Here is a 15,844-nt window from a genome sequence, read left to right on the forward strand (position 1 = left end):
CAGGATGTCATGTTCCTGCTTTGTGAAGTTCAACTCAAACTTCTTATTTGTTCTGCAAGTGTCATATTCACAGGGCATGAGGGAGACTTACAGGCACATGCTTTTACCACTCCATATCTGAGTGACTGACACTCTTACATGTAGCCACAAGGCATCACTCAAGAAAGATCTGTACATGCAATTGAGATGTGAGCATGGAAAGTTCAGAACTAATAATTGTTGACTAATTTGCGCAGATATGTCTAAGAGATGACAACCATTGCAGTTTCTCTCCAGTGGCTTTCCAGATAAGCTTCAAAAACAGGAATCTTTTTTTTTTCCATAGGAAATAAGGGTTATTTTTAATTTCCAGAAAAGCAGAACCTATGAAAATGCTGTATTTGTTTAGTGAAACTGATACTTCCGCCATCTGCCCAGGAAAGGAACCAGGTTCTTTTTGTATAGTTTCTCATCCCAGGATTTGTGGCTTTGAGCTTCAGCTCTCCAGCAGGCAGCCTGAAGGTTCTGGCTGGATTTACAGGGCTTCTAGATCCCCCAGCCTGGGCTCAATGCTTTTTGGGTGCCAGCTCTATGGTAGGCTGCTGGAAATTCTGGCATAGCTCCTTGCCCCTGAACTGTGGCCACTGGGAAGCCCAAACTTGCTGGCACCACACTGAATTATCTGCACAGAAACTCATATTCAAAGCCAGGGTCTTTAGGACACACTTAGCAAAGCAGAACTGCCAAGAACTTACAGTGTAGGATTTCTTGAATCCTTTCTTGAATCCTTTGCACCAGGATCAGCATGCCAGGTTTTTACCTATTGGCCTCTTTTAAGTTTTCAGCACCTTCCTGTCTTCATACATCAAAAATATATTTTGTTTGCCTTTCTTTTTTGAAATGAAAACGCTCACATGGCATTGGCCATCTACTCACACAGTGTTCAGCAGATTCTGGTCTTCTCTGCTGGAGTTTCTACCAAATGGAGCCAATCAAGGTTATTATAGCCTTATGGCAGAAGCAAGAACTCTTAAACAGTCATTTTTATTTTCTTTTGGTCTAGATGGAAGATGACTTTCTTGCTGGCTATTTCAATGCAGTGTTGCTGTTTGGACATAGTGTCAAGAAATTTGTCATCTCACAGAGCCCAATGACACCTTTCAATTTAATCCGTGAATTCCGAAATACCACTTTTGAAGGTAAAAAAAAGTACTGTCCTTTGCAGGATTCACTAAATTGATGAGGGGAAAGAAATTTCATTTTAAACACTCTTAGGACAAGTCACTTCTACCCTAAAAGAAGTCCAAGCCTTTCAATGAGTTTTATTCCAGACTTTTTTCTTTTTATATAATTTTTACAAGGATGCTGTTTTCAGTATTTGATGTTCAAAATGACTCTGAAGTCACTTGACTGAGCTTTAATGAAGTAGTCTCAACCTTTTCCAGTTTACAAAGCCATGTAGGCCTGGGTGCCTGCAGTGTGGGTGTAGGCCAGCTCAAAGTGGGTTGGCTCCTCTTAGTCAACTTTCTTGTTCCTCTCTCAGGTTGTCTAGCACTGGAGGGCTTTTGTTTTGTAGGCCATGGGCTTAAAATCACAGAATTCAATCATTAGGAAAAGACAGAGGCAAAACTTATGCAAAGAAGTGAAAATGTTATCTCTCTGGGAGTATAGTCCCAGTTGTTGCTTCATATCAGAGATCTGTACCAAAACGATGACTCAAAGTTTTGTGTTTATGCCCCACCTACATTCAGCAAATATGTGTGTAGAAGTTTCCCAGATTTTTCTAAGATAGGAAAGGTTGCAGGCTTATCTTTGCTTTAACCATGGTATCTAATACCTAGCAAAATATAGTTTACTAATTCCTTCTGTAGACAGCATCCCTTTCTGAATGTCAGTAAACTTATCTCTTCTGTTTAAGTTTAAAAGTTAAGTTGCACAAACGTTTTTACTCATCCAAAATACAGCACTGTAATGCTCATCATAATTTATAGGTTTAGTTAAAAAAAATTCTGAAAGTGATAGGTTTTGAACAACCTTCATTCTTTCCTGTGATGGAGTCTGGTACAGTAGGGATTTCATACAATAATTATTTTGATATTAAGAAGTTAGACCATGAAAAAGCATCAGTTTTTGAGGTGAAAAGGGAGAAGGTAATTGCAGAACTAAAATAATGCTGATACTGAACTAGGAGAAATAAAACAAGTCATCATCAAGAGCAGCGAAAGGACAATCTAAAGCTGATAAAAAAAAAATCCTCTTATAAAAAAAGGGGAAAACGAGGTGAGACTTTCAGGAGTAGTGAATATTGGCTAAGCTTGTGCTCATGTTGAGGCAACTGACTTATGCAGTCAAGCTGAGGCAAGCTGTGCTGAGGGATTTGGGAAGTTCCACTTTAAAATCCTTGTAATGTGCTACACAGGCAATTTCTCAATGTGCACATTTGCTCATGTACAGAGAGAGGAGGCTAAAGGCAAAAAGAACATGGTAAAAACATTATTATTAGGCTTTCAAAAGAATAAAGGGAATGAAAGTATCCTTGTATTTCTTTTACTACTGATAGGTGGAAAAACTGCAGGTGGAAACAGACTATTTTGCTTCTCATTTCCAAAATGGTCTCTTCAAGGGAGGTGACTCTGACATTCTTGGTATGCTGAAGAAATCTGACAAATATATTTTGTTGTAGCTAGAGGGAGACTTTCCTCTTCAGTGCTGTCAGTTCAACACTTTTTATTGGATTTTGTAGAGGAAGTGTAGTGTGGTATTAAAAGAAAAGTTAAAAGCACCACACTGAGCTGATACGTATCTAGCACATACCGGAAGAAGAAAAGTACCCTAAGTATCAGCAATCCTTTTATTTATCCCATCCCTCCTGCCCCATACTTGTGTTTCTGAAAATGCAAGCCCTCTAACAAATTCCTTGTGTCTGCAGGTGTAGTGGGTCCTGTGATTCTGGATGAATTTGGAGACATTGATACCAATCTGACCGTGCTGTACACATCATACACTGCAAATTATGTACGTATGTGCAGGGTGCAACTGTTCAACCTTATATATGAAAGGAGAAACAGAATGCCCTGTACTGTTGCATAAGAATGATGAAAATAACTGCAGCAGGTGTGGTGGAGTGCCAAGGGGTTCTGTGCATGCCAGAAAGGGGTCATGTGAGGTGTACTGGAGACTGACAGGATTGATGTAATCTGGTGATTCAGTAAGTGAAATGCAGCTGGTATTTTGTGGGATTGGTAAATTTATTTTCAGAGAGAGGGGAGGAATGAGAAAGAATATTGCAGCCAAGCATATGGCTACACTGAGAAATGCACCACTATAGCAGGAAAATTAATTTGAGTTTGGGCAATACATTCATTAAGGGTAGTCTGGAGCAAGGGACAAAAGAGGGAGAACACAGCTGCTGACTGCATTTCTTCCCTCCTCCCATCCGTAGTTCAAACCTCTTCTGTATTTCAACACTCAAAGCAATGGCACGTGCGTGGCGACTAACAGTCCGGATTTTATTTGGAAGAACCACAAACTGCCCAGTGATACTCCAGGCACTGGTGAGACACCTATTAAACCTACCACCTACCTCTTTGAAGACAAGTCACACAGTCCTGAGATCCACCTGCTGTGTGATCCAGCATGCCACTTTCACACTGCCCCCAGCCAGTGATGCAACGAGCTGGGTGCAGAACAGCATCTTTCCTTCTCCTGCCTCTTCCCCACCATGTTCTCTGCCCCCAGTCCAGTTCAAAACCTTTATTTCTGTTTTGGTGCTGATACCAAGTCTCTTGAAAACTCAATACTGTACCAGTGATTACGGGGGATACCACGGGGTATTTCAGAAGAAGTCACCCCCAAATGAATAATCTTCACTAGAATGTGGTAGTGGTGTGAACTGCTTGAAAGAGTGTCCAGGAAAGGCAGCAGAATTAAGGTTATGATGAGTTATCTGACTCTGCATTTCTGTATCTGATGGATCATGGTGGCTTCTTCTTGCTGCTTTATCCTTGTTGCAGGGAGCTGGGGAGAGGACGCAGCACTGTGCAGATTCAGGGGGCTCTGAGAAGAGCTGACTCTTTGAAGAAAGACCATGGGGAAACTTGGTTATAGCTCTATTTACACCCATACTTTAAATCTAAAATCTCAGAAATCACCACCTTATTTCCTTTTGAGTTTTTGGTCACTCCTGAATAGAATGGATGAAGTCCCTTGTTATTCAGCATAGCAGAGCAGAGCCTTGGCAGTCTGATCAGACTGAGATGGTTTCCCCCTTTAAGACTTCTGCCACATGGTGATTGGCAATGGAAGGGCAAATGCTTCAGGGTATGATATGCAGAATAAAAATTATTGCAGTGGCAGTAATTGCAAGGGTTAGTGCACAGTGGGTTAGTGTTCACCTGAGTCATTCCATCAGTGAGAATCCATAGATGAAGCTGTTAAAAGTCTCTGCTAAAGTAGTCCCATTAATTTGCTGTATTGCTTGCCTCCATTAGGGAATAGGCAAAGTATAATTGGAGAGATAAACATCTTCTGCTAACTAAGAGTCCATTCACAGTAAGATGGTAAAATTTAAACATTTTTATTCCTCAGTAAAGTAAATCAGATGCCCTAAAATTAGGCTTTATCCCTCTTAAGAGAGGCAGGAGTAGTGGTTTATTGCCAGAGACCCATGGGAGTTACCAGGAGAAGGGAGGAAGGAGCTTTGATAAGACTCAAGTTAGTTCTGGGAAGAGCAGAGAGATTTCAGTGGAGCTTTCATTTTTCATCTCTGGTCAAATCTCTGGTCTCCCTTGGTTTGACTATGAGTGCTGTTTTTTTTCAGAGACAGCAGCACTGCACACATCAGCCACAAGGTCTTCCTGTACCAGTTCCATGAGCTTTGTGCTTTCTGTGCTCCTGTCTTCTTGATGTTGCTCCAGTCCCATTCTTATCCATCCCTTGGGCCCCATAACATGCTGTGTTGTCAGTGGATCTTAAATATCCTTCAAATATTCTCTTCAGTATGTCCTTGTTTGAAGCTGCTGCACAAGGGGGAAAGAGAATTGCAGAAAGCCAATGTTTACAAATGTCAGTTGCTTAACATCTAGTGCTTAACTGAAGCCTGACACTGTGGCCAAGCCATACTAAACTTAAAGTGAAACTGCCACCCAAAGGCACTTGATTATTTTGTTTCACATTTAAAAAAAATAAACCTTCCTTCATTGTGATTCTAAATAAATATATCCCTCCCGAAAAGGAGAATGGTCAAAGTTTAAGTAATCACTGTGTCTTGCTAAAGCCAGTCAAAACTTTCCATCCTGGAATAGCTTTTTTCCTCCAAGTAGGTGAACAGCAGAGACAACCAGAGAGCCCTGCTTCTTCCTAAGCCATAACTGAGAACAGCTGACCCAGTTCTGCTGCCTACCTTCCTCCTAGTATTCCGTGAAAAAAACGGGGGCTCATCCATATTTTCCCCTTATTCAGAAAGTTTTAACCCTCATTCTAAACACAGATAAGATCATTCTTCAATAAACAAACGTTTCTGGTTCCAGAGGACCAGTTGTCTCCCTCTGCCTCTTGCAAAACTAAGAGCCAGAAGGTGGCAGCAGAACCTCAGGAAAGGGAAATTACGGTCCCACAGCATTTCGACGGAAAATTGTAATCTGTTTGTTGAAGCTGTATGCCACAATTCACAAACCTGAAGTTTCAGACAATTTTTATGCAAAGTTATTTTGCCCGTTCTCATTTATCTCTCATTTTATAGTGGTGACTTAACTTGTGGAGGAGAATGATAGTACTGATGATTTTAATCAGAGAGCATCAGACTAATACTATATTACCTTGAGGCCCTTAGACATACTGAAAGAGGCCCTGATGAACATACTGAAAGAAATTGGAGAGATGTGATACCCAGAACAAGAAAAATCAAAACAGAAATCTGGCTCCAAATTCCAGAGGAGTTCATAAACGGAATCCTATGTCAGATACAGGCACAAAAATTGCTATGTTGAAAATCCTTCCTCAATTGCTGCTTGATTCTGAAGGCAGCTAGTGTGTGTACATTTGGTTCTTATTTCTTTACTAATTTTGATATTTTTTTCTGTGTCCCTTCATTTCTGGTCCTGGGCACAGACAGAAGTATATTAGCCTCAGTAAGGCTGAATAATTCAGCTCTTTTACTGTCCTTGATCAACATGGCAATCTGCAAAACTGGATTCTCCTCTGCCTTTTTTGCCTGAGACATTTGCTCAGTAAAGCAGGTTCACTCTAGTCATGTGACCACCAGCTGAAGCTCTGTGATAATGGCCTGTTATTCTTCAAATGAAGTTGGTGGCCACCAACTTTCCTTCCCAGTACCCCCAAGCTCCAAGAACAGACACGAGAGAGGCTTCAGTTTGCTTTTCCACAGTAAGACAATCAACATTAAAACCTTATTCAGTTCCCAGCCTTGTTCATCCTGTGTACCTGCTCAGGATTAGAACCCTTGTGGGCTCTGTAGGTTTGGGGTCAAAGTCCTCAGATGCCTGAACAACATGATTTTCAAACTATTTGACTCCTAGCAGCTTCCAAGGATACTTTACTGGCTTTGTGCTGCCACCAGATTAATTTCCCTCTACAGGATATTAATTTCCTACTGAAGAGTACAGTCCACACAGTAGCCCCATTGCCTGGGTGTGCCCACAGATTGCCCATTCCTCAGGTGGGGATGTAAGGCTGCACTAATCTGGGTCATGCTTCATCCCACATTGAAAGAGGCAAGTGTCATTCCAAGGCAGTGCTGGACTTTACCAAAGCCTCTCAATTTGGATGTGACCAAAAAAGTGTCCTTGGTCAGCTACTGTGATTTCCATGTGTGTGAGGGTAATTTCTTAAATACAATATTGTTTTTCAGCATCCTCCATGAAGTTATCTTTCATTTTTTCTTTTCTGCAGGCCCACACATCTTGACTATTGCTGTCTTTACACTCACGGGAATTGTGATTCTGGTTCTGATCATCTCTTTGCTGATTCTAAGGTACCAACCCCTTTGGCTTTCTGTTTGTTTGTCCTTGAACAGTTTTCCCACTAGGACAAAGCCTTTGATCCCTCCTTGAAGAGCCCTTCATTAGCTTACCTTGCAGACATGTGTGGTTGTCCCTAGTGTGAACTCTGGTATATGCCAAGTAGTACTTGCATCCATGGTGTTGTTATGACAGGTTAATAATCAAGGGAGAAGGTGCAGCAAGGCTCAGTGTTCTTGCATCTGCTAAAAAGCTCTGATTCCTATACATACACAGAAATATGTCTCATACCAATCTTCAGAATTTTTCCACTTTACTACCCATCTTTGGCTTTCTTGGGATTCACTTATATTTCTTCAATGTATTGGTGACATAAAAGCTCAATCTAGAAGGTGGTGTTTCTCTTGGGACACCGTAGGAGTCAAAACACCATGAGGTTTTGGTGTTTTCATTGCATGGATCCATTCCTTCAACTCTGTCAACACCCTGCATAAAAATTTTTCTAACAGCTTGGAGTTTCATGCAGCATTATCATTATGGAAAAGGCAGAAATAGAAATAATTGATGACTCCTTTTGATGGAAGAAATCCCACCACAGTTCCAAAGTGTAGGATTTTCTTTAATCTTTAAAAAAATCTTCTTACCTGTGCCTCCCTTTTCAATCTGTATTTTTGTTATATAGTGGAGAACTTCAGAAAAAACAAGAAAATAAGATCTTAAGAAAAGTTTATTAGAAACATGCTATTCAGGCTCTCTTATTTTGAGTAGGCCAATCTGAGTTGCTAACTAAAACAAGGGAAAAATCAAAGATAAAGATACACAACTCTTAAACATCCAGTTGTACGCAAGATACGTAGGCGCTAATCATTGTCATGTCTTAGCACTCACATACAAACAGACAGTAAAGTTTCCAATGCCTATGAAAATTAATAAACAAAAGCAGGGACTTGTAAAATATTCTATACTTCTTCATATTTGCAGATGCATAAAATCTAAATATTCTGTTTAGATGATTAGATTATTGTCTACATATCTTTGTGATATTCCCAAGCATCAAATATAGAAGAGATTTCTGAGACTTTTTTCGAATAAAACTTGCACTTTTAGTGTCAAAACAATAGTAAACTTCTCAAATATAATTGCTACTGAAGATTATCCCCTAACAAGCAAAGAAGAGAAATTCCTACGAAAATCAACAAAATGTCTCATTATTTGTTCTTTATCTCCTAAGTTTCTAGCACACTTGAACTAGTCTACAGCTACCTGTGAAGTTCTGACTGCAAAGTAAAAAGTCTAAATCCTGAAAAACATGTAACTAAATATTAGACCTAGTAGGTTTTAATTCAGTTTGATATGTTCTTAATAACCAGCTGATACCAGTTTGAACTCTAGTGCATCCTAATGACACATAGACACACCTTACAAGGTAGAACAGAGAAAAACAGTTCTTATTGCAATTGTTGGTCTTCATTTTCTTAAGCAAATATATGCTAAAAAAATGTAGTGAACAAGGGAATATTTGTGTTATTAGTCAGTAGTATGGGTTCTGCCATTTGGAGCATTTGCCAGCAGTTATCAGTGTGTTAGGATTCTCCTGCAAACTCTCCACTCAATTCTGTGCAGTTTTTTGAGTTGAGGAAGGACTTGCACAAGTAAGGAGACAATTTGATGAGCACTAGCTGTCTTTGATGAGCACTAGCTTTTCTCTAAGACTGCTTGCTCTGAATTTCTGCAGGGGAGACAGCAGTTTCTTTCTCCCATTTCCAAGGACTCTTCCCTCATTTTTATAAAATGTGAAGAATACAAGGGACACCCACAAAAAGGCACTCAGCACCTCCTCTCCTGGCATTGTATTCACAGCAGTTCTTACTAACCACTGTGGATGGCAGGACTTCCTTTGGCTTACATTTGTTTGTGGGACCTCTCTTCCAAGTACATTTAATAACATGGAGGAGAAAACTGTTTAAAATCCAGATGGTCCTTTATGCTTTAAATTCTTCTGACCACCCCTAAGACTCTGGCAATTGCCTAGCAGCTGTTCTGCTAAATCTGTTCTGTTCTGCTACAGAATGAATGAACATTTAGGCTTTCCCAAAGCTAGGAGAATTAAGGAGTTTCCTCAAACTGGAAAACTGGATGAGAGCCACAAGGCTTCTGCTCAAGTCTCATCAACCTGTCACACCATCCTTGTGTCATCCTGACGCTAGATGCTTCCCTGTCCTAATCTCCTGTTGTGGGTTTTGGTTCCCTGGGAGGATGTCCCAGAAGGCTTCTCTTGTTCTTCAGGAAGTACAGGAGAGATAATGAGCGCCGGTGGAAGAAATGGTCCCATATACCACCTGAGGAAATCCTGCCTCTAGAGACCAGTGAGACAAGTTATGTTAGTTTAAAGGTAAGAGAAGCACAGTGTCCAAAGCTGGATCTTGGATTCTGTCTCCTAAGGACAATCAATGCTGGGGTTTTGACATGTTCTGACTACAGCACCCTATGGCTCTGGTAGGATGAGGACCTGTTGATTTTTGATTTTTATTTTAACCCACACTTGCTGTATTGAAGAAATAGAAATCATTCCCCATCTATTGCTCCCTAATAGAATATACCTGTTCCTATCGATAAAGCTCATTTTATGATGGGGGAATGGGCTGGGTATTGACTTCCAGTCTCTGTTACAAATGATTTCCTGTGCATTGTTATGCCTCTATAATGCCAAAGAGCATGAAAACAGCAGGTGGAGGGCCTGGGAGTGGCATGGATGTCCCACAATTTCTGTGGCATGTAGTGACCCTCCCTAGAGAGAGAGGTTTATGCTTCTCCGTGTGGCACACACAGACATTACTAATCCCTCTGGACCTGTCAAGTGAGGAGTAGGTGATAATTGCAAGTTAATTATTCTTCTTTGTTCTCAGATTGATGAAGATAAGAGACGTGACACCACCCAGAGACTTCGCCAGGGCAAGTATGACAAGAAGGTAACCTGACTGCAGTGTCCATGCTCCCTTCCTCACCTTTAGGAGGGCACATTTTGGGAGGAGGTCATTCCACCTCCCCTGACCTTGCAGAATGGTTAGTTCTTATGGAAGGAATAAGCCCTTTGTTCCCGATCTTCTGCTATGTATTTTGTTTGCTGACAGAAGGCTAAATATTAGACTCCATGAACCCCTAGCCCTGGAGTACAGCAGCATAAACACAGGGACCAGAAATCTGATACATTTTGGTACTAAAGAGGAGAATAGCTTAATGGAGGACAGGCCATTTACATGGCAATTCTTTGCATTCAGTAGAGCTATCTGCCTGATTGAGGTATATTCTTGTTGAGTTAAAATCTGCACAACTGATAGATCTAAATCCTTTGAAGAAAATATAGCTCCAGTACTTATTAGCTGATTAACTGAAACTCCAACAGTGAAACAGTAGGCAGGTGTTTCTGAAGTATTTCTTTGTATGGACATTTCTTGGAAGAGAAAGACTAATTGCTGTTGTACTAAATATATGACTTTTTTTCTCCCACTGGTATTTTTCCTTCAGGTGGTGATTCTAAAGGATCTCAAATACAGTGATGGAAATTTCTCAGAAAAGCAAAAAATAGAACTGAACAAGGTAACTGTTGCACATAGAAACTGGACACAGCAGGGTGGGATGGAGGCTATGAGTGAAGTCATTGCTTTCCGCTGTCAACTCCAATAGCCATGTGCTTGTGCATGTTTGTGAGGTGGACAGGTAATGAATTCCTCAAAGGATATTGCTTGATGAACTTTATCTTTGTTATGTGATCTCATCACCACTTCAGAGTCTGAATCGTGTGCCAGTCAAGCTGAGGATGAATGAAGTTATTCATGTGCTGTCATATGGCCTTACTTAATCAGTTTTTATAGCTGATGCTAAAAGGCACTGCACTCTTTTGGCTCATATCATACTAATTCATCAGTAGTGGAATGTTGTAGTTAAATCTTATTATTGAATGCCAAGTGCAGCTCTTTAAATATAAGTTACTCTCTGCTGACTTTTGCATACAGACTCTTTCAGCATGGGAGATTAATTTGGCTGCAGTACTGCGTCTTTTTTTGAATGGTTTTCCTATTACACAACACTGCTATATTGTGAATTCAATAAACTCTAAAAATACCTCGAAGTAAACTACTGTTGTCTATTTAAATGGACAAACTCCATAATATCATGCAGCATCATTAAATTTTTATTACTTGCTCATTTACTGACTGATTCACATCATTCTGTCACTCATAATGGCTATTCTGGTCAGCTGGGAGGTTTGATAGAGAGGCAGTAATAGATACTATATTGGGCTCTAAAATTAACTTGCAGTACCCAACAGCAGCCACTCTTATCTCCCTAATCCAGAAGATTCTAGAATGACAAATGTGTTCAAGTACTTCACTCAGTGCCTTAGCACACTCTGGTTTAAGGGAAACTCATACATCTTATCAGGGCCTGAGATAAAAAGCCATGTCATACAAATATCCATGTCCTATGTTTCTGTACTAAAAATGATTGCTTTTAAAAACAGATTAAATGTCTCTGCTCCAGCTCCTACAGATTGATTATTACAACCTGACCAAGTTCTATGGCACTGTGAAGATAGACACCATGATCTTTGGGGTGATTGAATACTGCGAAAGAGGTTCTTTGCGGGTAAAGAATTTTAAGGGTCTCCTTCTACCCCCAAATTATCAAATTTCAAAGTAAGAAAAGAAATCCCCATCTCTCTGTCTTTGACCCTCGTACAGCAGCCATGGACTGAGCAAGAGGTGGCAGGTTTCTGATTCTAAGTTTCCTCCCCCTTGCTTGGCGCTCCCCATCCCTCCCCAGGTTCTGCTGTGTCACTTTGATGGTTCTCAGCAGCAAGAGGACGAGGTGGGGGGGAGCCAAGGAAAAGTACAGACCCAGGCCACAGTAACAGCCAGTATTGGTGTTGTGTCCCCTATTGGAAGCATATAGGATTTAACTTGTTCTTAATTTTCCAATCTGTAGCTGTTTTCTCTGCTGATGTGCTTGTGTACCACAGAGTATGCAAGAACAGAAAAAAAGAATATATTCAATATTAGTAAGGGAGAAAAATGGCAAGTTCTGCATTTTAAGGGAAAATAACCCTTATTTTTTGTTTATAAAAAGAAATGGTAAATTGATGCTGGCAAGAATATGGAAAGACTTACTACTTTATTACTGGTTTAGTACTACCAATATTATTTCAGTGCTAATCATGAAGTGATAATCATCAGCTCTTCTGAGGGTATATATCGTCTCTGCTTCTGTGATCATATAAAGACTGTCATCAGTAGCAGTGGTCTCTGGAACAAACTCACAGCAAGGCAGCAAAATAATTGTTCTCTAAGTTATTTTATGGTTAACTGGCATACTTATGGAAGTTTACCTTTATCAATGGATGTCATCATGTCTGAAAGAACTGTAAATGACTGGCAGGCAAAGATAAAGCAACAGTTTACTTTGAACTTGTTAGGCTAGGAGTAAATTGGTAGGAAATGGACTGTGAGCACAAAACATGGAAAATCCTCTGCCTTCCTCTTGCACAACTTGACCATTTGTTTCTCAGCTATTTTGTGTTATTAAAAACTTGTTTTGAAAACCGATTTCGCAACCTATTTTAATTGCAGAAACCTTTCTTTTCTGTAGTCCCCACTTTTCTAGCTCTGTCTGAACTTAATATATATTTAATATTCCCTAATTTTTGAGTCAACTTCTGTTCTAGTGCATGTACTTTCTATAAAAACCAAAGTTGCTGGTTGAAAGGCATGCAATTTGTGCACCCATATCTCATCTTCTGCTTTTTCCCTGAAAAACCTTTCTTCTCTTGACAGGATGTTTTAAATGATAAAATATCCTACCCTGATGGCACGTTCATGGACTGGGAATTTAAAATCTCTGTCATGTATGATATTGCCAAGGTAAGTGTGCTGTCATATGTAAATGTAAATCAGCCTGTCCTGTCTTGCAGAACTGATCCTCTGAGGAGTGTAGCTCTCAAAGTCGTCTTCTTTCCTAGAGCTGTGTGCCCTTCCAGTCTGTTCTCCTCTGGGGACAGTTATCTGAGGCAGGCTTTCAGACTGAAGGAGGAAATAGGGGGGCCAGAACTGGCCTGGGGCTATTTATAAATAAACAAATCAAGTATACCCCAAAGAAATGTGGCCCAGAGATCAGAGGGTTACAATCTGCTGACCAGTGGTTCTGTTAAGTAGGGCTTATGCCGTCACAAGCTCTGCAAAACACACTGCTTTGTGGCCTCAGGTAAAGCATACAGAGCAAAACTGTATTTTTTCAAATCACAGACTTATTCTAATATCTATCCAGAGATGGGATCAACTTTTTCTAAACAAACTGTTCATGTACCATCCTCATTTTCTCATTAGAGTGAGACACTGGTTTCTCACTACAGCTATCGATTTCAAGCAGTTGGAGAGGGAAAAATTTAGTCATGTACAGAAACCAAGGCTGGTTTTCAGTAGCTTTCAACAGATCTTTGCTTTTTAGGTCCTTGTGGTAGGAAAAATCAATATGCACAGTAAAGGAAATTCTGTTCTACATTAGACACTCGTAACTGTTTAGCTAGTAGGTAAGGACCCTTTGTAATTCACTGGTATAATAATTCATTATGCCTCTACAGATAATGTAAAGAACCCCCTCCACAATCTAATCTTTTTGCCAGGGCTCAGCTGCTCTCCTCTTCCTATAGCTGGTTTGAGTTGAACAGGCCTCCTATTTCCCTACATGCACCAGTTCAGATTTGTTCTCCACGATGAATGACTCCACTGTGTCTGTTCTAAAGAGATATTGAAAATCTTGTGCTTTATTAAAGCCCACTTAATCCAAATTGTCACAGTTTGTTGGCCTTGTTAATGACTTTCAAGTTCAGTTTACGTTCAGTTAAAGTTTCATTTTAAGTAGCAGCAGAGGAGTTTCTCTTCCTCCTCAAAACACAGAGTATTTTTTAACCCTTTGCACCCTTGCACCCTCAGATCACCTTCAGATGTTTCCTTAGCAAATAATGATTAGTACTGTCTCTGTTTATGAGGAAAGAGAAATCCCAGTCCCTCTGAAGGGAGTGACCAAATGCCCAATGACTGCAATTATGCTGAGACTGCACAGCCAGTCATTTGCTGCACCATTGGTAAAGGGGACATGGCACCTGAGGATGGATTGGCACAAAGCATCTGTTATGTGGAATGGCTCCTGAGCATTATTACCTGTGTTAGGAGAGATGGTTCACAAACTCTTCATGAAAACTTGTATGTACCTAGGATTATCAGGAAAATTACTGTTGTTTGGATGACCTGCCAACTCTCCTATTCCTTGATACTATGGTGAAGCTTCTGGGACCTACACATTTCCATGAAATTCTAGTATTGCTTTTTCCAAACCATATCTTCTAAACCTCCAAGCACCATATCTATATTTACTTGAATGGCTTCTCTTTTTAAAGAAGTAATTTCATGCCCTCTCAGCTCCAGTTCCTCTCATCTCAGTATCTGTCCTTTTCAAGTCCAGCTGCAGCTCTCCAGGCTATTAAAATACTTATGACCTGGTGTTCCTTTGCCTTCCTTTTGAGATGCTTCTCCCTCTCCACACCACCACTTTCATTCACTCTGCTTTTACCATGGCCCAAACAGTTCTTGTACTATGCTTGCTTGAGAAGCTGCTGCATCTGTTTCTGAACAAAGGTTGGGTCTTCTGTATTCCCTGGAGCAAACAGCCAAGTGATGACTATTCTTGGAGCAGTCTCTAATTCAATAGAAAAGGTGATGTGGCCAAAGAGGAAGTCCTAAATCTATTCAGTTTGCTTTCCCCCCTCCATCTTTTCTTTCTTTCTTGCTATTGTATCTGCCTCTTGGATTGATGGGACCACCTTATAACTACATGGATTTGGCCATGTGCCCAAAGAGCTCTGATGAAAGGTCTGCTGAGAGGGAATTGCAGTAATCAAGCCTTGTAGTTATTAGTGCATACACTGTTGTTGCAATACTATTTATTAAATAAGTGGCTGCTGCAGGATATTGTGCAAGGGGTTGTAATATTCTTGCATTATGCCAGGAAAAGGTTTGTCAGTCAGAACTAAAGCTTCAGAGCTCCGGAGCAAAGGTTACAAGAATGCTCAAATATTTGGAACTATTGTACTGAAAGCCATTTTAAATTTTGAAAATCACATTGTGGGTTTTTAATAGGTTCTGTGTTTTCAGGTAGGTGCATATGTTAGTGGGGAGGAAAGAGGAAAATTTTATCAGGGACATTTACAAGACCTTTGCCTCCAGAAGTTGTTAACAAGAAAGCCTTGGGGTAAGGAAATCTAAATTACCTTTGCCTGTCATTTGATGCTGATACTAATTGGGAATTCTGCTGCAGTAATGGAAATATTTTGTGGCTAATGAAAGCAGGAGCTGGAAGAAGGCGTTGCTGGAGGGAAAAGGGCCTAAAGCACGCAAAACATCCCGGGTAGTGTCATCAGGGCTGCATGCGAAAAGCTGCTTAATCAAGAAATGTGTTCCTTGGGTATAGTGTGCACACAATCTCTGTAAATTTGGCATGGTCTAGATAGATCCAGGATAACCAGTCCAACAACATTCTCCAGAGATTGCATCTTTTGCAGGCAGCTTGTGTCTCAAACGTACATCTACTCTGCCCAAAACTCAGCTTGTATCTCAGTGATCTCTTGTAGCATTTGCTGATCCATTCCCAATTAGGAATAACCCAATATTTGAAAAGAAGGTAAGGACTTCTTTGAAAAGAAGACCCAGCATGTCATACAGTGTATCATGACCACATGAGCCATGTAACCCTGATGGGATTCTACCAGTTACAGAAAAAGATGAGCTATACACGTAGGAGCCTAAGTGGAAGATCATTCAGAGAAGAAACTGAACAGA

The 15,844-nt window shown here is 40.4% G+C and overlaps 1 protein-coding gene across 2 annotated transcripts in view; it reads left to right on the top strand.

Annotated features, from left to right (window-relative positions):
- The window catches only part of GUCY2C (guanylate cyclase 2C), a 43,379-nt gene that overhangs the window by 11,083 nt on the left and 16,452 nt on the right, over positions 1 to 15,844 (top strand). For both annotated transcript variants that reach the window (XM_058022926.1, XM_058022927.1), the window contains exons 8-16: positions 1,043 to 1,178; positions 2,909 to 2,994; positions 3,422 to 3,533; positions 6,889 to 6,970; positions 9,243 to 9,348; positions 9,863 to 9,925; positions 10,482 to 10,553; positions 11,499 to 11,603; positions 12,788 to 12,874. In XM_058022926.1, coding sequence (XP_057878909.1) covers positions 1,043 to 1,178; positions 2,909 to 2,994; positions 3,422 to 3,533; positions 6,889 to 6,970; positions 9,243 to 9,348; positions 9,863 to 9,925; positions 10,482 to 10,553; positions 11,499 to 11,603; positions 12,788 to 12,874 — 849 coding nt within the window. The remainder of the gene's footprint in view (positions 1 to 1,042; positions 1,179 to 2,908; positions 2,995 to 3,421; positions 3,534 to 6,888; positions 6,971 to 9,242; positions 9,349 to 9,862; positions 9,926 to 10,481; positions 10,554 to 11,498; positions 11,604 to 12,787; positions 12,875 to 15,844) is intronic.

This window comes from Melospiza georgiana, chromosome 4, assembly GCF_028018845.1.
Source record: "Melospiza georgiana isolate bMelGeo1 chromosome 4, bMelGeo1.pri, whole genome shotgun sequence".
Classification (NCBI taxonomy): domain Eukaryota; kingdom Metazoa; phylum Chordata; class Aves; order Passeriformes; family Passerellidae; genus Melospiza; species Melospiza georgiana.